Genomic DNA, 23,452 nt, shown 5'->3' on the forward strand with positions numbered 1-23,452 from the left:
CTGTCAGTGCGCCCTCTGTCTGACAGTGACCCATTGAAATATACTGCCTATGTGACAAACAGTGCCAGACTATTACACCCTGATCAGACAGCAGAACATGAGCCCCGGCTGCCGCAGCTGAGGTAAGAGCTGGAGCGGCGTCACTTACACATGGAGAACGTTGTCTGTGACGCTCAACGTCTTGCTGACGCCTCCTTTCCTGGGCTCTGCGTCCGGGCACAACGTGTCGTGAGCGATCTGGGCTTCTCCGGAGCAGGGGAAGGGCACGTGCAGCTGGCTGTATGGTTGTTATGGAATGTAAGAGAATTCTCCGCAGACAGTAACATGGCTCTTTTAGGGGTCTACTCTTAGCAGTACACCATCATGCCTGACAGAAATCTAAGGAGTAAATTTACTAAAACAAAGAATTGGTGATGTTGCCCATAACAACCAATCAGATGCGGTCTACCATTTTCTAAAAGGCAACAGAGAAATTATAGACTTCATCTGATTGGTTGCTATGGAAAGACGGCAGCTTCCGACAGATTTCGGTCGGAAGGGGTTCCGACCTATTCAAAAAGTGCAGTTTTCTTTCCAACAAGTCAGGAATTCCTGACTTGTCGGAAAACACGTGAATCGGCGGAATAGCCGCCGATCCGCGTGCTTCTGTTGAAAATGGGGCCAAATCTGACAGGTTTTGGCCCCCTTTCCAACAATCTCAATCCCACTTTAAAAAAAAGTCGGATTGAGGTGAGGAGACGGGGAGCGGTGCGGCGGGCTATGGGGAGCGGGGATGAGAGGTACCTTGACGGCCGGTCCCCGGCCAGACACCTCTATTTCTGCAGCGTAGCACTGGGTGACCGTGATGTGCAGCTCCCTGTGTTCTCACACACGGGGAGCTGCTGACAGCCGCACGGACACCGGCCAAATCAGACAGTCGGATTTGGCCACTCTATTGAATAGGGGTTCCGACAAATGCATGTCGGAATGGATCCGGCTCTTATTGAATATACCCCTTAGTGTACTAATGGCTGATAAGGCTCTGGTCAAACATAGATATATTGCATCCTCCTGACATTACTATCCTATAGATCAGCGGTGGCCAACCCGCGGCTCTCTTTCATCCTCCACATGCGGCTCGATGCGCTCCCGGCCACCGCTGCCCGACACACCAGACTCGCAGCAGCATGTCTCCAACGGCGGAGTGCATCTTCAATTCTGCGGCGGCCCGTGAGCCAATCAGAGCTCGTGGACCGGCAGCTAAGGCTCCTGATTGGCTGCCGGTCCGCGAGCTCTGATTGGCTCATGGGCCCGCGCCGAATTGAAGATACACAGCGCCGCCGGAGACGGAGGGGTAGGAGAGGCGCGCGCTGCGCTCTCCTTCCCCTCACAGCAGCGCGGTAAGCAGCACTTTTTTTTTGTTTTGTTTTTTGGAGGGGGGGGGGGGGGGGAGTGAGGCACTGGAGGCATGTGTATCTGCACTGTGGGGGCATATGTATCAGCACTGGGGGCATGTGTATCTGCACTGTGGGGGCATATGTATCTGCACTGTGGGGGCATATGAGGCACTGTGGAGGCATATGAGGCACTGTGGAGGCATGTGTATCTGCACTGGGGCATATGAGACACTGTGGGGGCATGTGTATCTGCACTGGGGGCATATCTGGCACTGTGGGGGCATATCTGGCACTGTGTGGGCATATCTGGCCTGTGGGAGGCACTGTGGGGACATGTGTATCTGCATCGGGGGCATATCTGGCACTGTGGGGACATGTCTATCTGCATCGGGGGCATATCTGGCACTGTGGGCGTATATTTATCTGGCACTGTGGTGGCACCCATTTTTTGGCATTTTTATATGTATGTGGTACTGTACAACATGACTAAACAGGGTTATGACACAAGGTCACACTCCTACAAACATCATACCGAAAGGTGTGTGCACAAAAAATAAGAATTTACTTACCGATAATTCTATTTCTCATAGTCCGTAGTGGATGCTGGGGACTCCGTAAGGACCATGGGGAATAGCGGCTCCGCAGGAGACTGGGCACATCTAAAGAAAGCTTTAGGACTAACTGGTGTGCACTGGCTCCTCCCCCTATGACCCTCCTCCAAGCCTCAGTTAGGATACTGTGCCCGGACGAGCGTACACAATAAGGAAGGATTTTGAATCCCGGGTAAGACTCATACCAGCCACACCAATCACACTGTACAACCTGTGATCTGAACCCAGTTAACAGCATGATAACAGCGGAGCCTCTGAAAAGATGGCTCCCAACAATAATAACCCGATTTTTGTAACAATAACTATGTACAAGTATTGCAGACAATCCGCACTTGGGATGGGCGCCCAGCATCCACTACGGACTATGAGAAATAGAATTATCGGTAAGTAAATTCTTATTTTCTCTAACGTCCTAAGTGGATGCTGGGGACTCCGTAAGGACCATGGGGATTATACCAAAGCTCCCAAACGGGCGGGAGAGTGCGGATGACTACTGCAGCACCCAATGAGAGAACTCCAGGTCCTCCTCAGCCAGGGTATCAAATTTGTAGAATTTAGCAAACGTGTTTGCCCCTGACCAAGTAGCTGCTCTGTAAAGTTGTAAAGCCGAGGCCCCTCGGGCAGCCGCCCAAGATGAGCCCACTTTCCTTGTGGAACGGGCTTTTACAGATTTTAGCTGTGGCAGGCCTGCCACAGAATGTGCAAGCTGAATTGTACTACAAATCCAACGAGCAATAGTCTGCTTAGAAGCAGGAGCACCCAGCTTGTTGGGTGCATACAGGATAAACAGCGAGTCAGATTTCCTGACTCCAGCCGTCCTGGAAATATTTTCAGGGCCCTGACAACATCCAGCAACTTGGATTCCTCCAAGTCCCTAGTAGCCGCAGGCACCACAATAGGTTGGTTCAGGTGAAAACGCTGGAACCACCTTAGGGAGAAACTGAGGACAAGTCCTCAATTCCGCCCTGTCCGAATGGAAAATCAGATAAGGGCTTTTACAGGATAAAGCCGCCAATTCTGACACGCGCCTGGCCCAGGCCAGGGCCAACAGCATGACCACCTTCCATGTGAGATATTTTAACTCCACAGATTTAAGTGGTTCAAACCAATGTGACTTTTGGAACCCAAACTACATTGAGATCCCAAATTGCCACTGGAGGCACAAAAGGAGGCTGTATATACAGTACCCCTTTTACAAACGTCTAAACTTCAGGGACTGAAGCTGGTTCTTTTTTGGAAGAAAATTGACAGGGCCGAAATCTGAACCTTAATGGACCCCAATTTCAGGCCCATAGACACTCCTGTTTGCAGGAAATGTAGGAATCGACCCAGTTGAATTTCCTCCGTCGGGCCTTACTGGCCTCGCACTACGCAACATATTTTCGCCAATTCCGGTGATAATGTTTTTGCGGTTACATCCTTCCTGGCTTTAGATCAGGATATGGATGACTTCATCCGGAATGCCTTTTTTCCTTCAGGATCCGGTGTTCAACCGGCATGCCGTCAAACGCAGCCGCGGTAAGTCTTGGAACAGACAGGGTCCATGCTGGAGCAGGTCCCTTCTTAGAGGTAGAGGCCACGGATCCTCCGTGAGCATCTCTTGAAGTTCCGGTTACCAAGTCCTTCTTGGCCAATCCGGGGCCACGAATATAGTGCTTTCTCCTCTCAATCTTATCAATCTCAGTACCTTGGGTATGAGAGGCAGAGGAGGGAACACATACACTGACTGGTACACCCACGGTGTTACCAGAGCGTCTACAACTATTGCCTGAGGGTCTCTTGACCTGGCGCAATACCTGTTGAGTTTTTTAATCATGTGGACGACTTCTGGGTGAAGTCCCCACTCTCCCGGGTGGAGGTCGTGCTGAGGAAGTCTGCTTCCCAGTTGTCCACTCCCGGAATGAATACTGTTGACAGTGCTATCACATGATTTTCCGCCCAGCGAAGAATCCCTGCAGCTTCTGCCATTGCCCTCCTGCTTCTTGTGCCACCCTGTCTGTTTACGTGGGTGACTGCCATGATGTTGTCCGACTGGATCAACACCGGCTGACCTTGAAGCAGAGGTCTTGCTAAGCTTAGAGCATTGTAAATGGCCCTTAGCTTCAGGATATTTATGTGAAGTGATGTATCCAGGCTTGACCCTAAGCCCTGGATATTCCTTCCCTGTGTGACTGCTCCCCAGCCTCGCAGGCTGGCATCCGTGGTCACCAGGACCCAGTCCTGAATGCCGAATCTGCGGCCCTCTAGAAGATGAGCACTCTGCAACCACCACAGGATGGATACCCTTGTCCTTGGTGACAGGGTTATCCGCTGATGCATCTGAAAATGCGACCCGGACCATTTGTCCAGTAGGTTCCACTGGAAAGTTCTTGCGTGGAATCTAACGAATGGGATTGCTTCGTAGGAAGCCACCATTTTTACCCAGAACCCTTGTGCATTGATGCACTGAGACTTGGTTCGGTTTTAGGAGGTTCCTGACTAGCTCGGATAACTCCCTGGCTTTCTCTTCCGGGAGAAACACCTTTTTTCTGGACTGTGTCCAGGAACATCCCTAGGAAACAGAAGACAAGTCGTCGGAACCAGCTGCGATTTTGGAATATTGAGAATCCAATCGTGCTGCCGCAACACTACCTGAGATAGTGCTACACCGACTTCCAACTGTTCCCTGGATCTTACCCTTATCAGGGAATCATCCAAGTAAGGGATAACTAAAATTCCCTTCCTTCGAAGGGATATCATTTCGGCCATTACCTTGGTAAAGACCCGGGGTGCCGTGGACGATCCCTACGGCAGCGTCTGAACTGATAGTGACAGCTCTGTACCATAACCTGAGGTACCCTTGGTGAGAAGGGTAAATTTTGACATGAAGGTAAGCATCCTTGATGTCCCGAGACATCATGTAGTCCCCTTCTTCCAGGTTCGCAATCACTGCTCTGAGTGACTCAATCTTGAATTTGAACCTCTGTATGTAAGTGTTCAAAGATTTTAGATTTAGAATCGGTCTCACCGAGCCGTCTGGCTTCGGTACCACAATAGTGTGGAATAATACCCCGTTCCCTGTTGCAGGAGGGGTACCTTGATTATCACCTGCTGGGAATACAGCTTGTGAATGGCTTCCAAAACTGCCTCCCTGTCAGAGGGAGACGTCGGTAAAGCCGACTTTTGGAAACGGCGAGGGGGAGACGTCTCGAATTCCAATATGTACCCTTGAGATATTACCTGAAGGATCCAGGGGTCTACTTGCGAGTGAGCCCACTGCGCACTGAAATTCATTGAGAACGGGCCCCCACCGTGCCTGAGCTTGTAAGGCCCTAGCGTCATACTGAGGGCTTGGCAGAGGCGGGAAAGGGTTTCTGTTCCTGGGAACTGGCTAATCTCTTCAGCCTTTTTCCTCTCCCTCTGTCACTAGCAGAAAAGAGGAACCTTTTGTCCGCTTGCCAACAAAAGGACTGCGCCTGATAATACGGCGTCTTATTTTGAGAGGCGACCTGGGGTACAAACGTGGATTTCACAGTTGTTGCCGTGGCCACCAGGTCTAAAAGACCGACCCCAAATGTCCCTTTTCAAAGGCAATACTTCCAAATGCCGTTTGGAATCCGCATCACCTGACCATTTTACTGGTAGAATTGGACAACGCACTTATACTTGATGCCAGTCGGCAAATATTCCGCTGTGCATCATGCATAAATAGAAATGCATCTTTTAAATGCTCTATAGGCAATAATATACTATCCTTATCTAGGATATCAATATTTCCAGTCAGGGAATCCGACCATGCCAACCCAGCACTGCACCTCCAGGCTGAGGCGATTGCTGGTCGCAGTACAACACCAGTATGTGTGTGAATACATTTTTGGATACCCTCCTGCTTTCTATCAGCAGGATCCTTAAGGGCGGCCATCTCATGAGAGGGTAGAGCCCTTGTTCTTACAAGCGTGTGAGCGCCTTATCCCCCCTAGGGGGTGTTTCCCAACGCACCCTAACCTCTGGCGGGAAAGGGTATACACCAATACTTTTTAAGAAATTATCAATTGTTATCGGGGGGAAACCCACGCATCATCACACACCTCATTTTATTTCTCAGATTCAGGAAAACTACAGGTAGTTTTTCCCTCACCGAACATAATACCCCTTTTTGGTGGTACTCGTATTATCAGAAATGTATAAAACATTTTCCATTGTCTCAATCATGTAACGTGTGGCCCTACTGGAAATCACGGTTGTCTCTTCACCGTCGACACAGGAGTCAGTATCCGTGTCGGCGTCTGTATCTGCCATCTGAGGTAACGGGCGCTTTAGAGCCCCTGACGGCCTATGAGACGTCTGGACAGGCACAAGCTGAGTAGCCGGCTGTCTCATGTCAACCACTGTTTTTTTTATACAGAGCTGACACTGTCACGTAATTTTCAACAGTACATCCACTCAGGTGTCGACCCCCTAGGTGGTGACATCACTGTTACAGACACTCTGCTCCGTCTCCACATCATTTTTCTCCTCATACATGTCGACACAAACGTACCGACACACAGCACACACACAGGGAATGCTCTGATAGAGGACAGGACCCCACTAGCCCTTTGGGGAGACAGAGGGAGAGTATGCCAGCACACACCAGAGCGCTATATATATATATATATATATATATATATATATATATACATACAGGGATAACCTTATATAAGTGTTTTTCCCCTTATAGCTGCTGTATGTTTTAATACTGCGCCTAATTAGTGCCCCCCTCTCTTTTTTTAACCCTTTCTGTAGTGTAGTGACTGCAGGGAAGAGCCAGGGAGCTTCCCTCCAACTGAGCTGTGAGGGAAAATGGCGCCAGTGTGCTGAGGAGATAGGCTCCGCCCCCTTTTCGGCGGCCTTATCTCCCGTTTTTCTGTATATTCTGGCAGGGGTTAAATGCATCCATATAGCCCAGGAGCTATATGTGATGTATTTTTTGCCATGTAAGGTATTTTTATCATGTTTTATTGCGTCTCAGGGCGCCCCCCCAGCGCCCTGCACCCTCAGTGACCGGAGTATGAAGTGTGCTGAGAGCAATGGCGCACAGCTGCAGTGCTGTGCGCTACCTTATTGAAGACAGGAACGTCTTCTGCCGCCGATTTTTCCGGACCTCTTCGCTCTTCTGGCTCTGTAAGGGGGCCGGCGGCGCGGCTCCGGGACCCATCCAGGCTGGGCCTGTGATCGTCCCTCTGGAGCTAATGTCCAGTAGCCAAGAAGCCCAATCCACTCTGCACGCAGGTGAGTTCGCTTCTTCTCCCCTTAGTCCCTCGATGCAGTGAGCCTGTTGCCAGCAGGTCTCACTGAAAATAACAAACCTAAACTAAAACTTTCACTAAGAAGCTCAGGAGAACCCCTAGTGTGCACCCTTCTCGTCGGGCACAGAAATCTAACTGAGGCTTGGAGGAGGGTCATAGGGGGAGGAGCCAGTGCACACCAGTTAGTCCTAAAGCTTTCTTTAGATGTGCCCAGTCTCCTGCGGAGCCGCTATTCCCCATGGTCCTTACGGAGTCCCCAGCATCCACTTAGGACGTTAGAGAAATGGGGCGTGGCTTTGTGACAACTAGGCCACCCCCCCATTTTTGCGCGCGCGCGCCGAAGGCGCGTGCATGATAGTGGCTCTTGTGCTTACCTATGGATCTTTTCTGGCTCTTTGCCTCCGACTGGTTGGCCACCCCTGCTATAGATGCTATTTTGTGTACTATCTGGAAAGTGACACTCTGTTCCAAGAGGCCAGTGAAGCTATAAATTGATAATAAATCTGGACAAATCACTTCTACATCCTCCTTTACCCAGATGATCTGTCTCCTAGCAGGGCAGAGACAAAGAGTGGCAGAAGAGAAGGTGGGTGCAGAGGAATAATGTGGGCACAGATTCAGCATATTCAATAGGGACTTCCCAGCATCCTCTACTGCATTTGTATAGAGAGTGAGAGTGGCGGCGGGAGCTTCCATTTTGTCCCCACAGCAGTACCATGAGAGCCCCTTCCAGCCTCTGCTGGAACAGACATATTATGAGTGTCAACCGACATCTGCACTTTTATACCTTCACCAAATCAGAGTAACGTGGAAGCGGCTGTACCTGCATGTGATGTGGCTGCAGCTCTGCTTGAGAGAAGAGAAAGAAGGCAAGCCATGGGAGGTGCAGAGAGAGCACTATCACTATGGGGGTACAGGGGTAGCGAGGAGAATCTCCAGATAGCACCACCATCAGCAGTAATTAGCCTGACCGTCACCTTATTATGACAAAACACAAATCCTCTAAAATACAATAGAAAGAGCTCAGGCTTTTACTGCTCACACTAAAAAATACAACATACTGTATGCTGATATCTCAAGCCGGGTATACACTAGCCGATGTGTGTACCCGGCGATATTGGCTGCGTCAGGAAACCGGTGGGGTGCTGGTATCGGCAAGTGCGTAGGGAGCGATGGCTCGGGGTCCATGCTGCAGCATGGCCATCGTTAACGAGATTCTCCCTCGTCTGGACTGTTCAGACGAGGGAGGGGGCGGGGGGGTCGCTAACTATGTTCGGGAGCGCGCATCGTTAACGATACTGAGTGTACACACTAGACGAGAGAGTAATAGATATTGCTCAGAATGGCTCTTCTCTTCTAGTGTGTATGGGGCCTCAGGCTGTGCAAAATGGCAAAAGAACTGTTCTACTTTATCCCTTACACAGTGAAATTCTGAGAGTATATTTACTAAACAGTGGGTTTTCAAAGCTTTCACTGCTGAATATAAAATGGCTACAGCACTAACTGCAGAACCAGCCTGATTTATTATATTGCCGGTTTAAATTCTGCAAATCGGCAGCTTTGAAGAGCCGCTGTTTAGTAAATATATCCCTGAGTATCACTTCTCTCATGCTTGTGTTTCAATGTTCCCAATGGAGCGTGGTAAGCAAAAAACAGGGACCATCCTCAAACTGACCTAATAGAGTACAAATCACCTAACTACAAATGGCATAACACACACACACACACACACACACACTCACACACACACGTTACATGTGCAACAGGATGAATTACCGGAAACCAATGCTAACAAGCATACACCCCCCTTTCCTGGCTCATCTCTCTCAACCAGAAATCCCTCTTTCTTCAGAATCAGATCACCAAACCATGTAAAAGGATACAACTGCAGTGTGGGCGCTGACATCATAACTGCTGGCAAACTGTATTCATTCACCATAGAGAGAAGATGCACACAATAGACCGACACCTTACGTCAACAACGTTGAGGAGGACTTCACTTCTGCAGCAATCAGATACTTTCGACCTGGAGAAGTCCAATCATTTGGCGACCCCTTCTGGCTGTCAGGAGAAGTGGCAGATACATAATCAACGTTATGCTAGGCAGTGTGATACATCTGCTAATTGAGGGGCAGATGTATTAAGCCTGGACAAGTGATAAAGCAGTGATAAGTGCAAGGTGATGTCAAAGTCAGAAAAATATCTCTATGCACACTACCATATTTGCACCTCACACAGGTCCGTGCTGCGCATGCGTACGCTCTCCCGTACGTGCGCATACTCACAGTCGCGGGCACCCGCAGGCGCATGGTATGCGTATTTACGGTAGAGTTTATGCGATCGTAGCGTGCGACTCAATCATTACATATTTTCACTATATAATGTATTTTGTAGATCATGGTCCCTTTGATAGATTCTGCAAGTTTGGTTAATATAGAATGTTCATGAACAGAGAAATCCCTCTTTGTTTGATACGAAGGGTCAGACAGGAGTAATACAGTGGTGTTTAGTATCCATCGGAAGAATATTTAATTAGAAATATTCCGGTGTTGGTTTGAAGCAGATCAATCGCTCGTGCGAATAGTTATGGACATAAGAAGTTTATGAACATTTACTTTATTTGCACTTTATTACCCATGCGGCGGGAAACCCAGTTTCCCTCCCACCTGAGCTGTTGGAAATAGTCACAGCCCACCTGTATGAATCAACCTATGACCTTTTGTTATAATGCGAAGCCGAATTCCTGTGTCCAATGAACAATGAGATTGTAGGGACCATTGAATTGTATTGTGTGTGGGGCATAAATAGGCAGGCCGACCGTATCCAGTTCACTCTCTTCAACGGTTCTCATTGCTGATAATCGGGAGCTGGATATCGAGGCGCATGCGATCGTTTCCCCTTGTGCGTAAGTGTTTCTCCGCAATCATATTGTCTTGATGTTATTGTGAGCCATTTCTCTCTCTCTCTCTCTCTCTTCTATTTCTCCCGTATTTTTCCCTTAATTGTATTGTATTGTATTTCCTGTGTAGTTATCTGGTTAGTTAGTCTATGTTATATTGTAGTGTATGCTTTGTACTGTGATTCTTTTGCAAGTATAATAGTCATAATACATATAATAGGTTTTGGACCCTAAGCCCAGGTATCTGTGTATTTCTTATAGTGTTAAGTATTCCCTGAGCGTCGGTGACGGTCAAGCAGCTTTGTAGTTAATCAGGTTACACCAGGTTGCACTTACACTCTGTCACCACACTAAGGTTTACTGTATATTTCGTTGTTAAAGGTATAGATATAAAGGTTTAACGTTATAAGCGTCTGCACCGCTGGTGATCTCCTCGTGGTCCCGAGCGTCCGCTACGCTATAGCGAATCATTACGTTAGTCGGCAGCCAATAGCGTGCCTGCCTGTGATCTCTGGGCCGTAAGCGAACGTGACGCTTGAGCGTCTCGACTACGGTTGAGCGATCGTTACACAACTTGCGTACCCTTACGGTACTTCTTACGGAGATAGCGTACAGTGTTCTTAGAATTCTTAAAGTGTTTTATATACGATAAATATTTAGCTTTATCAATTGCGGGCTCGTCCAGTCCTTCACATATCTGCACTAGGTAGATCAGCAGACATTATCCCTCAGCAAAGGGCGGGAGGTTGTATCCCTCGTAGTGCTGACGGGATAAGCGTCTGCTTCGCTTAGGTAAAGGGTGCTGAAGGAATCCGGGAACCGGAGGTAAGAGCAAAACGCTAGTGTCTTTTAAAACTGTTTATTTTTCTATCTTGCGTACACACGCACACATATACATCTGCATTCCTTTTTCATTTGTGTATTTTCGTATATCACTCTCCTGTCTGCCAGTTTTATAGTTGATAAAAGTGCTAAAAGAGATTTGCTGTTATTTCATAATTTAAGAATAGAGGTAATAAAGTTAAAATATAGACAAACACACAGTTTTGCCTGGGAGATAAGGCGAAGTCAGTGTGGTGTGTGGTAGATGATCAAGGATCATCTACATTGATAAAAGTATAAATTGTGTTACGGTGGATCTTTGCTTTGCGTGCACGTGTCCCTAACAAAGACTTGCGTACGCAATCCAAAGGCCGACGCACGCAGCGTATATTACGCAACGGAGCGTCCGGTTACGCCCACGTAGCTCAAGTCACGATAAGTTGATAAATAACGCAAAGCGATAAATAACGCAAAGCGATAAATAACGCAAAGCGATAAATAACGCGAGGCGAGAAATAACGCAAGTCTATTTTTGGGTGTCCGAAATTTAAATTAACAGATCCTGCTCCTAATTGGTAACACATCTGGTCTAAAGAAAAATTTCTGCGCAGAAATAGAAATAGAAACAAAAGTGTACATGTGATGAGTGAGTGTTTTTGTATTACATAAGTTTATATAACTTGGAGGTTGAACCAAAAGAAATCACCGAGTACTCGTGAGGAACATACGTGTAAGTGACATGCACGGTGGCTAGGGAGGCATCCTTAGTTAAACATACAATTTGAGCATTAGAGTATAGCGGACCAGGAGGTCGTATAAAACAAGACCAGGAGGTCGTATAGAACAAGACCAGGAGGTCATAGTAGACCAGCAGGTCCAGGTACAGTAAACAAGGAAGTCCGCTATACAGTCCACAGGCACAACACCGAAAAGGGTTGGTGCAACACCCATATAGGCCATACAAGCTCTCGCTGAAGGAATTCGCAGCCGCAATTTTCGATTCCATTGGTCTTTCCGTACATAAGCTTAGTTGCTTGTGTGCTGAACGATTGGACCGCACGTAATTGTGTACAGTAGTTAGTAATCTGACCTAGTACCATTAGAGTAAAGGGGTCACAAACGCTATTTGCACATTCTAACGTGATTTGTGTAATTTTTTATTTTTTCAAAAAGGGAAGTTCGCTGGTCACTCAGGAACTATCTAGCAACCCCACCTTTACTGGAAAGGGTAGTGCTCTTCGGATCACACTCGCATTTTCCAGTAAACAAAGGTTTATAGGTGCCCTGGGTCGAGTGCGCCAGCACCATATCGGTGTGATCAGGTCGCATTGGTCGGCGTGGGCGAGCGAGTGGGGTGCTCGGTAAACTTCACCGTCTGCCTATCGTGAATACCTTGGTTTTCTGTAAAGGTTCCGTAACACCTGCAGATTATGGGGGCCAGTTGTTCAGGAAGGGGGCGATCAACCTCGGTTCGGGTTGACTCTATAAACCGACCAATCAAGTCGGCAAGGTGCGTAATGTGTGAAAAATACGGAAGACACACAGAAGCCTTATGTGACGAATGGGAGAGAATGACTGTACATGATGGGGAGAAGTTCCCAAATATAGGCAGCTTTAGCCCAAAAGTGTTACAAAATTTAAGGAGGAGGATATGTCTCATTAAACCAGCAAAGAGACGAAGCAAACATTATGATTATTTGCAGTTATGGCAACAGGAAAGTGAATTACAAAGAGATTTAATTGACTTATCTGACTCTTATCTTGAGAGGAGAGACATGGCGATGGAGGGGATTGTGGTTGCGGAGAAAAGCACAAGGGTGAACAATAAAAACGCTCTTAGCAACTGTAGTATAGATAATAAGAATAAGTGTAATAAATGTAACAATGATTATTGTAATACTGTTGAATGTACAACTATTAACCTATGCAAGTTGCACCCCATGTCAAACTTCCCTCAGGAATACCAACAAGAAAGTGAGCCCAGAACGATGTCGGCACCTCTTCCAGAAGCCATCCTACAAGACATCCAGGTGGACACGACCAAATCGGTAAAGGCAATAATCAAACCCCCTAACGGAGGGTCAGGTGAGGTCGTGTCCACAGGTACGTACAATGTTTTATATCACGCACAAACAAATGTACCCCATATTGTAAGACCAACACAAGATGATGTAGCTGAGTTTGATCCGGTCAGGGTGATTGCAGTCCCCAATGGGAAGACTGACGATCAGGGAATCATTCCCGTTAAGGACAGTGCAAAGCGCTGTCTCTGGTCCCGGACCGAATTAAGATCAATTATGTCTGAATTTCCTGATCCTAGGAAAAATCTAGTAGCCTGTCAAAGATTTGTTAAAGAACTAGGAAACTCCACAGAACCCACCAACAAAGAGTGGCGAGCAGTGCTGAGGACATGTTTGCCCTCCAGTGTTGACCCTGAAAAATTCATTGCTGATTGTAAATTAGACACGAAGGCACCTTGTACGGAGGAACACAATCAGGAATGTATTAAGCAGATCAACCAACAGTTAGAAGTATATTTCCCAGCCATTGTCGAGTGGAACAAAATCTTCTCCATAAGACAAAACGAAGGGGAAAGTATTTCTAATTATTTCAATCGAGCACTGCAAATAATGGCTAGAAACACTGGGATCACAGACATCAAGACAAATGCACAACATAAAGGAATAGCGGTTAAGGTATTAATGAATGGGTTAAAGGATGAATTAAGTACAAGGGTACAGACCACCAACCCAGACTGGAGAGATATCTCGGTGGCCGCATTAAGAGAGGCCGTTATTAATCATGATCAGAATATCACCAGATACAGAGAGTCACTAAGTAACAAATTAATGGCAACAAGTATACAGGCCCTAACTACAAGACCACTCCAACAAAAGCCCCACACCACTGCGAAAAATTCAAATATGGAAGTCTGTTATAATTGCCAGAAGGAAGGTCATTATGCAAGAGATTGCAGGTCTAGAAGCACACACAAGGTATATGCACCCCCTAGACAACAACATAACCAGAATATCCAAGGAAGCAGGGAGGTACAGGGAAAGCGGTTGAGGGTGATGAGCATCCAAGCGTTTGAGGAGGCATCAAACCAGCCAAGACTCCATTTCACTGACACTTGGAGGAAGCCCAGGGTTTGTTATCATTGTAGAAGAGAAGGGCATTATGCCAGCGACTGTAATAACCCACATAAAGTCAGACCCCCTAGACCAAGAAATGAGCAAAATTATAACACACACGATTATAATCAGGGATCACATAGGAAGAATTTTGGGCCACACCCATGATATGTAGTCAGGAAAAGGTGATCATTAGGACTGATGGAAAGCCTGAGGTAACGGTTAATAAATTGGGAGGTCATTCACTGAAGACACAGGAATGACCGGGTGAAAAGTTGTAAATGTATCTGTGAAATGTTTCTTTTTCTATCCCCATCTCTGACGATTATTGGTAAGAATTCAAACATTGCATATCCGCTTGGTCCTTGCAGAAGTCTACCAAACCCCAGCATGACCTATCCACCACAATGTATTCTGGCCAGATACAGACAGTGGAATATGGAGGTGCTGGTGGGGAGGGACTGCTCAAGGAAACCATTAGACACGTAGATATGACAGCCTGATAAATCTGACAATGTTTTCTTTTTTTTTTTTTTTTTTTCCAAATATGTTTATTAAATACCTCCAAAACATGGTACAGAAATAAGGAAAGAAAAACCGCATACATATCAGACATATCGACATCAAAGTAAGCAGATAAGAAAGGTAAAAGTACACAGCATATATGAGTAGGTGGAGGAAATTTTCCAATTTTCCATAACAATCAACAAGAACAAATTGTAAACCACCAGAAGAGCGGCGGTCAGGCTATAATATATTGAGAATGGGACTGAATATAACTGACTAAAAACTGACACTCAATTCCGGCAGTTCAAATTAAGAAAAAGAAGAGGTAAAAAAGAACATCACAAAAACGTTAGAACAAAAATAAGCAAAAACACCTACCAAGAGCCACAGGCCACCGATCCGTCCATAGAAGTGTCCATCCAATCCGCCAGGGAAGAAACAGCAGAAATAAGAAGAGAGGGGAAAGAAAAGAAGAAGTGTGTGGAGAGGGAAGTACGGATGAAGAAGAGGGAGGGGGGAAGATAGGAAGCTCAGTCAGCTAGAGAAGCTTGGTTATCAAGTTGTCGGAGAGAGTACCAAAAGTTAGATTGGAAACATTTATGTATTGCTAGTTTAGTGTGGGGAGGGAGGGTACAAATGTATTTATCCCAGCACTTAAAGAGTGCAGGAGTCAGGGTTTCCTTGTGGATAGAGGCCTCCAGCCAGTCCATATTAAATAAGAAGAGTAACCTAGAAGTAGCCATAGGGAGAGTCGGAGAGGTAGGATGGATCCATTGTTGCAATATAGCTTTTTTTCCCACTGCTGAAAGTAACACTATCAATTTTTTATCAGTGCGTGGAATTCCAGGCTGGTCCGACAGATGACCAAAGAGGGCCCAGGGAGCAGTGCATTGAAAGGGGATGCCTAGTGTTGAGGTGCCATAATGGTGTAAGGTATGCCAGAATTTTTGAATGACAGGGCAGGCCCAGAGACAATGGAAAAGGTCAGCTTCTACCGTTGAGCATTTATTACATCCGGCCCTATCTGATATACCCATTAGAAAACCTTGTTTAGGCGAGATATATGCCCTGTGTAGCAGTTTATAGGCCATTTCCTGATATATACTAGCCGGTATTAGTTTAAGGGTCATAAAAAAAGTATCTAATAGGGTGTCTACTGTGAGTGTAGGAACTTGGGAGATCCATTTAGCTAGATCAGGAAAATCAGTGTGGGGGTCCAGTTCAGTGCGGATACGCGCATAGATAGAAGATATGGAGTATGTGTTGGAGCGTAATAGGGAGTCTAAGGGGTTAACAAAGTCTTTTCCCGTGAGGTGAGGGAGAACGGATGTAAGATAATGTATAGCCTGGGAGTAGTAAAATCCATGCAGGGGTGAAATTGCATATTTCTCAATAGCCTCCTGGAATGGCAAAGGAGTGTGAGTAGGTGTCATCAGATTATGTAGAGTCTTTAAACCAGAGGAGCACCAAGCACCAAAAGGCAAAGAGGCAGTACCATTTTGGAACTCCAGGTTTCCAAGCAAAGGTAGAGATACTGAGTAATAATATTTGAGACCAAGAGCTTTCCTAGCCATTTTCCACGCTCTAATAGTGGAAGACAATAGCGGGTTATCAAATTGTGAAGATTTTATTTGAGAGGGCCGGGCATGTAGGAGGTAAGCAAGAGAGAGAGGAGCACAAAGCTGAGATTCTAACTTGGTATCTGTGAATACATCGTTGCCACTGAGCCAATCCATAGCGAAACGTAGTAAGCAGGCTAGATTGTATTGTTTAATGTTTGGTAGGTTTACACCCCCTTGGCGCACCGATTGCGACATTTTTTTTAGACTTATCCTGGGGCGCTTACGGTTCCATATAAACTTGGAAAGCAAGGTATTAAGTAAAGAAAAGTCGGAGTTAGTGAGAAGAATGGGAGTCATTTGGAGAATATACAGGAGTTTCGGGAAGCTTGCCATTTTAAATAGGTTGCATCTCCCTAACATATTAAGGGGAAGGTTTTGCCATAGGCTAAGTTCAGTCTGTATTTTATGTATGATCGGGGTAATATTACGTGCATAGAGGGTGGAGAGATGTTGTGGTAGAGCCACTCCTAAAAAGGTGATATGCGAGGGGGCCCCATCTAAACGGGAAGGGTCTAATCCAACCCAGTCTCGCCTGGCCAAATATGGCCAGGGCTTCAGACTTGGCAAAGTTAATGGAGAAGCCAGCAAAAGACGAAAATTTGTCAATTGCCTCTACCAATACAGGAAGGGAGCGTTTAGGGTCAGAGGTACATATAAGTAGGTCATCTGCGAAGGCTATAACTTTGAGTACGCGATCCCCAACAACAATGCCTCTAAACCCAGGTAGCAGTTGGATATAACGAATAAAAGGTTCCAAGGCCAAATTAAAAAGCAAAGGGGAGAGAGGGCATCCTTGTCTGGTGCCTCTCTCAAGAAAAAAGGAAGAGGAGGCCACATTATTAACTACCACCTGGGCCATCGGAGCAGTGCAGAGGGTCCGCATTAGACTACAGAAATTAGTGCCAAATTGCTGATGGGAGAGCACTCTAAAAAGGTGTGGCCAAGCGATTTTATCGAAGGCCTTTTCGGCGTCTAGATTAATAAGAATATTGTCTTCCAAATTATGAAGGCGGGTATGGGAAATAGCAGCTATCGCCGATCTAATACCTTGTACAGATTGTCTGCCTTTAATAAAGCCTAACTGGGCCGGGGAAATGAGATGAGGCAGACAAGACTGTAGACGGTTGGCCATTAGTTTGGTAAGCAATTTGAAGTCTTGGTTAAGAAGTGAGATAGGGCGATAGGAACCCACGAGGGAGGGATCTTTACCCGGCTTGGGTATTACGATTATCCGTGCCTCATTGAAGTATAAGGGTATAGTTCCGGAGGTAAAGATATGATTATATAATTTGGCTAGAGTGGGTGTGAGTTCAGCATTAAGTAATTTATAATATTCAGCCCCAAAGCCATCGGGGCCTGGGCTCTTGCCGTTTGGTAAAGATTTGATAGTTGTGAGTATCTCTGACTCAGTTATAGACATCTCGAGAAGGTCCCTGTCATCTCGAGAGAGGACAGGAAGCTGAGCGTCATGCAAAAAGGATTCACCTGTCTCCACGTTATCTGGCTCTGCTGTATATAGGGATTTGTAAAACTGCATAAATTCGGCGCAAATGGCTGTCGGATCTGATATAATAGTGTCTGAAGATTTAACCACCTCAACCCATGTGCGCGTGCGGGGTCCCCGAGCGAGGTTTGCCAAGAGTCTGCCCGATTTATTACCCCATCTAAAAAATTTGTTCCGCTGGTAATCATATCGTGTCTGGGCCTGCTCTGTTAGGAAGGTATCATATACTTGTTTAGCAGTCAGGTATGCCTCTTTATGTGCGGGAGTGTCGGAACGCTTATACGTTCTATAGGTTGAGGTGAGAAGGGAGCTTAGCTCATGGAGGCGGGAGTTAAATGTTTTGCGTTTAGAATTTACGTATGAGATAATGTGGCCCCGGATAACAGCTTTAGAGGCGCTCCAGAACAGTGAGACATCCTCCGCCTGGGTCAAATTATCAGCAACGTAAGTGTGCCAAGTGTGTCTAAGGTGTAAGAGAAAATCCTCAGAGTGAGTAAGATAAGCAGGGAATCGCCAGCATTTGGAAAAGCATTGGGGCAACGCAAGCTTAAGAGAAATCATAATAGGGGCATGGTCTGAGATAATATTTTTAATCGATGTGTGAGTGACTTTAGGGAAGAGATGTCGGGATAAGAAAATATAATCAATACGGGAGTGCGTAGAGTGGGGGTGAGAGTAGAAAGAGTAATCACGAAGAAGAGGGTGATGGATACGCCAAGGGTCGGAGAGAGCAAGTTGTGAACAGAGGGAGGAAAGAAGATCACAGCCGGATTTGGAGGATGAAGTACTCACCCCAGACCTGTCCATGGACGGATCGATGACCGTGTTGAAATCTCCTCCTAGGATTAGATTAGAGCTCCCCCAAGAAGAAAGTTTCTGTAGGACAACTGCAAAAAAATCCTGTTGAGAGACATTTGGGGCATATAGATTAAGGAGAGTATACAAGACATTATCAATAATCACATCTAGCAAAATAAATCTCCCATTAGGATCGAGAAACCTTCTGCGTATCGAATATTGTAGGGACTTGTGAAAAAGGATGGCAACTCCCCTGGTCTTATTAGAATAAGGGGCCGAGATACAATCCCCGATCCAGGGGGCACGTAGAGTGTTACGGGGATCGTCCAGCCAATGTGTTTCCTGTAGGAAGGTGATGTGAGGGGTCAAACGGTGGAGGTGGGAGAGCACTTTCTTGCGCTTCACTGGAGCGTTAAGGCCCTCCACATTCCATGATACTATATTGAAGGCAAGGAGTGGGGTATCCTCCGCGGCGGGGGGAGTAGGAGCAGGGTCAGCTATATCAGCCTATACCGATGGATGGGAATGCAAGAAAAAATATACTAGAGGTAAAGTAGGGCCCCTGCCCGTCCCAGCGAGCGGGAAGGGGTTGACCCATGGAGGATCGGGGTCGGCAGGTCCGGCAGGTGCAACCAACAATATTAAACAGTAACATAAAAAACAAACAAGAAAAACAAGAAAATTTACAGCTCATTGTATACACAGAGCTGCGCAATTATTCCTCTCCACGTGACCTACAGATGGAGAAAAACATAAGAGAGAAAAACATGTATGCAAGCAATAATAACAGTGCAACAGTCAAGTGGGTAAACTCGAGAAGTGGGCCTTGGCGAGTGTTATGTCGTCGAAGAACAACGGCTTGCCGTCCTCGAAGACCCGCAGCCGGGCCGGGTATAGGAGAGAGAATTTGATTTTGGCATTAAACAGTTGCTTGCACAACGGGGCAAACTCCTTGCGTTTAGCAGCGACAATGGTGGAAAAATCCTGAAATATCAAGAGCCGATCTCCGTTGTAGGTTAAGCTATCCGTCTTCCGGTAGTGGTCTAGGAGTCGAGCTTTGTCGGCATAATTAAGGATTTTCATGATCACCGGGCGAGGGCGACCAGAGTTTGTTTTACGTTCAGGGCCGATTCTATGTGCCCGCTCAATAGCCAGAGGGGCACCTTTGAGATCCATGGCCAGTTGTTGCGGTATCCAGTTAGAAAGAAGATCAAGTAACTCATGGCCTTTGACCGATTCGGGGATACCCACCACCCGGAGATTACTTCTGCGTCCGCGATTCTCCAAATCATCTAGCTTCTGGGTCAGATCCGAAATGTCACTTTGCTGTGAATTAATGGTGAGTTGTGCTGCATGCAAATCATCCTCCAGGGTAGACACCCTCTGTTCGACGTCATCTAAGCGGCCAGAGTGTTGAGTTAATTTGGATAGAGTAGAGTCGATAGCTTCTCTAATGCCCGCCAGTTTTTCATCTAGCAGAGGGCCCAGCACCGCCGCAATATCCGCAGGTTTCATTTTGGGAGGCTTACTGGCCGGAGCAGACTTGCGTTTTTGTAAGGACCTGGAACGGGTGACAGAGCAATCTGAATCAGACGAGTGTCCCCACACAGTATCGCCTCGGGTTGTAGAGGCGGGGTCAGCAATTGACATCGGGGTGGGTATGAGAAATTTTTCCATAAAAATAAGCGGGCAACGGAGGACCGATTTATACAGTAGGAGTCGCCTCACGCGAGGAGTAGGCTATAATGAGGTCACATGGAGAGGAAAAAAAAGGGGGAAGTATAACAGGTTACATCCCAGCGAGTAATAGCTCAGGACCGGTAGGCATCAGTCCGTGAACAGCGCACATGGGCGAGGAGAAATGTCACACAGGTGTAGAAGCCGGCATGGGTTTATGGGTGGAGCAGGTGGAGCGAAGCAGTCAGCCGGAGAGTCAGATATGCCAGAAGGCAGTAGGGGGAGAGCTGGTTTTATAGTGATAGGAGCAGCTGAGATAATCAACACGGTGTGTGGTCCAGGGGTAGTGGGCAAAGCAGCTCCCAAGTGTTGTAATCCTGCAGCAAACAGAATAAGAGGAGGTCTCCCAGCCGAGAGAATATCTGGGTACCTCAGGGGTCACAGCAGTAGGTAGCAGGTTCCGAGATAGAGGTGATCGCAGCAGCACCTATTCCAGCAGGGGTGCAGGGTCAGCTTTCTGCAGGGTGAAAGCCCCCGGGTAGATGGCGGCAGGGCTGTTAAAGTTCGCACCTGTTGTTTCAAGGTGTAATATGATGACTCCCCTCCGGCCGCTAAACAGGAGACATGAGAAAAGGCAGAAGTATAGAAATATATTTATAGTGGCTGTGAGTTGTCTAATCTAAAAGTCGCCACAAGAGGGAGCTAGAGTTACAGCCATTTCTAGCTATGGAGTGAAGAGAGAGTTGTGCCAGTCACAAGATGGCCGCCGCCTGTGAATGAGACACGGATCCTCCGGAGGTCCCCGGGTCGTTAATCCCCGCCAGTGAGGGGGGGAGATCTGTCTTGTAAGGATGTGTGAGGTGGGGGTCGGAGGGCAGGCGCCCGGAGAGGCCGGGGATCGGCAAAGCAGAGCTCAAAGTCCGGGCGGCGCCAACCACAAGATGGCCGCCGGCCGCCAGTCACACTCGTCCCGGCTCTCACCACCCGCAGATTGTCCGGACGCCGGTCTCCTGTGAGGGTCAGTGCCTGATGGGTGAGCTCTTGGGTGCCAGGGAGCGCCGCTCAGGTGGGGGAGGGGGTCCGCAGAATCGCCGCACCAGGTCCAGCGGACCGACGGCTCCACTCTCAAATCGAGGCCCCGGCTTCTTGAGGAGGGGAAGGCCGCAACCTGCAGAAGCCCTGATAAGGGCTCCCCGGCTCCGCAACCGAGCCCCTCTGGTGCTTAGCGGTCAGGGGGGCAGGCGGTCCAGTACAGAGGTGTTTGGGGACCCGTGAAACAGGTTTTAAATAGGTTTTATGAGCGGGGCCAGCAGGAGCTCACAAAGAAGGCTTCCTCTCAGCTTGCAGGCTAGGCCACGCCCCCTGACAATGTTTTCTTAATGCTGACCATGTTTTAAAAAAAATGTTTAATTTCTCTTTTCCTATTGGTGTTTATTGTTGAGTTATGTAATATGTATATATGCACATGAATTGTTCTCTATCTCTTTTGTTTTTTTTGTTTTCTCTCTCTTCTCACTCATGTTTTCATGGTTTAAAGATGGTATGTCACCCCTCAGTTGGACCAATGGTAATGCCAGATTTTTGCTCCTTACAGAAAGATCGCTGGTTAGGAAGGAATATTGCATCACCAGAATGTTCATTTGGAAGACTGAAGAGACAGCACCTTTTGAGAGGACAGCAGAACAAGAAGAACAACAAGACGAGAGAACTTATTATCGTAACAAGTTCTCTCCCCCACAAACTGTTTTCTTATACCCCCATTACAAATTTCTTCTTTTCTCCTCCTGTAAGATGGACTTGTCCCAAGAGACTGTGATATGGATTTTCATGTTGACCCTGATGTTGACCAGAGCAGTCTGTTTCGGTGAGAGTACCAGTGAGGTCGAGAAAGGATCCAGAAAGGTTCTGATGACTGAGACGGAGGTGTAAATTTCCAATAGCAACCCAATCACCAAGCAAAGGCGAGTACCGGAAACGATCCAGCAGCCATGTTATCTGTAAACATTTTTCTTTTAAGGATTGTTAGCTGAAGAAAACTGTATCTGTAGGCTCTGTAACAATGAAATTGGGAAGTGTCATGGAGCAACCAAACCATGACCTTTTCGCATAGAGCAGATAGAATGCCTACAGATACAGAGCTTGTACGCCACATAGCCAGTAGAGGAAAATCTTTCCGGTATAGGTATACCTTAGGAAATAGGATTACTAGAGTTGGAGAGGTATCACCAGGATACTGTGCACATATCATACAACCTGATACGTGTACTAAGCAGATGGAAGAATTAGGGTTAGGAGATTTCACATGGAAGGTGTGTAATATGGTTATGTCCTACTCCGTCCCATATGTTCTCCCCGATGATGCATATTTCATATGCGGGAGAAAGGCGTACAAGTGGCTTGCCCCAAACTCTGAAGGATTGTGTTATATTGGAAAAGTATTGCCTGAAGTAATGACTGTGTCACATGACAAAATGAAAGACATACACCGTGGTGCCCAAGCTCCTTATACTCACACCCATTACGAGCACGTTGTTAAAAGGCACCTGATAGAGAAGACAGAGCATCCGGCCTCTGATCTGATAAGTGAATCCACCGGGATTCAATTCTTAATCGCGTTAGATTTCACCCGCACCGCTAGAGGAGTGCTGAATTATAAATACATTTCTGCGCTCGCAAATTTGTTAGATAATATCACTGAAATGTATGATGACACGTTTAGATATACTGGAAGGGAACTTCAAGCTTATAAAACAGAACTGGTGCAGCATAGAATGGTTCTTAATTACCTCACAGCAGTGACAGGCGGATATTGTGTTACATTGGCAACACAGTATGGCGTGAAGTGTTGCACGTATATCACGAATAGCACCGAGGATCCGGTCGAGGTCATAGACCAAAAGATGGACGATATTCTCCAATTGAAGTGGGAATTTCGCAGGAGACACAATCTCACTCTTGCTGCTGTAGGTAATGAGCTGACTGGTTGGGTGTCATGGTTGAACCCGCGAAATTGGTTTTCTGGTTTAGGAGACTGGGCTCAAGGAGTCATAATGGATGTTGGGAAGTTTCTCCTATGTATCTTAGGTGTTGTCATATCGATTGGATTGATATTTAGATGCGGTCAGGCTTTAATGAAGTGCAATCATCGTACTAGAGTAATGAGTTTAAGGAGTGAGGAAACTGTAATTAACCTGGACTTGATTTATGACCCAAATGTAGAAACAATGATGTGATG

General features: G+C 46.9%; 1 protein-coding gene across 6 annotated transcripts in view; it reads right to left on the reverse strand.

The window, feature by feature from the left end:
• The window catches only part of LAGE3 (L antigen family member 3), a 40,466-nt gene that overhangs the window by 3,632 nt on the left and 13,382 nt on the right, over positions 1-23,452 (reverse strand). For 4 of the 6 annotated variants that reach the window (XM_063936578.1, XM_063936580.1, XM_063936581.1 and 1 more), the window contains exons 2-3: positions 9,138-9,315; positions 149-277 (exon numbers count right to left, since the gene is read on the reverse strand). In XM_063936578.1, the coding sequence (XP_063792648.1) occupies positions 149-277; positions 9,138-9,193 (185 nt within the window). In that variant the 5' untranslated portion in view covers positions 9,194-9,315. Of the gene's footprint in view, positions 1-148; positions 278-9,137; positions 9,316-18,534; positions 18,556-23,452 lie in introns of those variants that run through there. The other 2 variants (XM_063936583.1, XM_063936582.1) reach the window with 2 other exon arrangements.

This window comes from Pseudophryne corroboree, chromosome 8, assembly GCF_028390025.1.
Source record: "Pseudophryne corroboree isolate aPseCor3 chromosome 8, aPseCor3.hap2, whole genome shotgun sequence".
NCBI lineage: Eukaryota > Metazoa > Chordata > Amphibia > Anura > Myobatrachidae > Pseudophryne > Pseudophryne corroboree.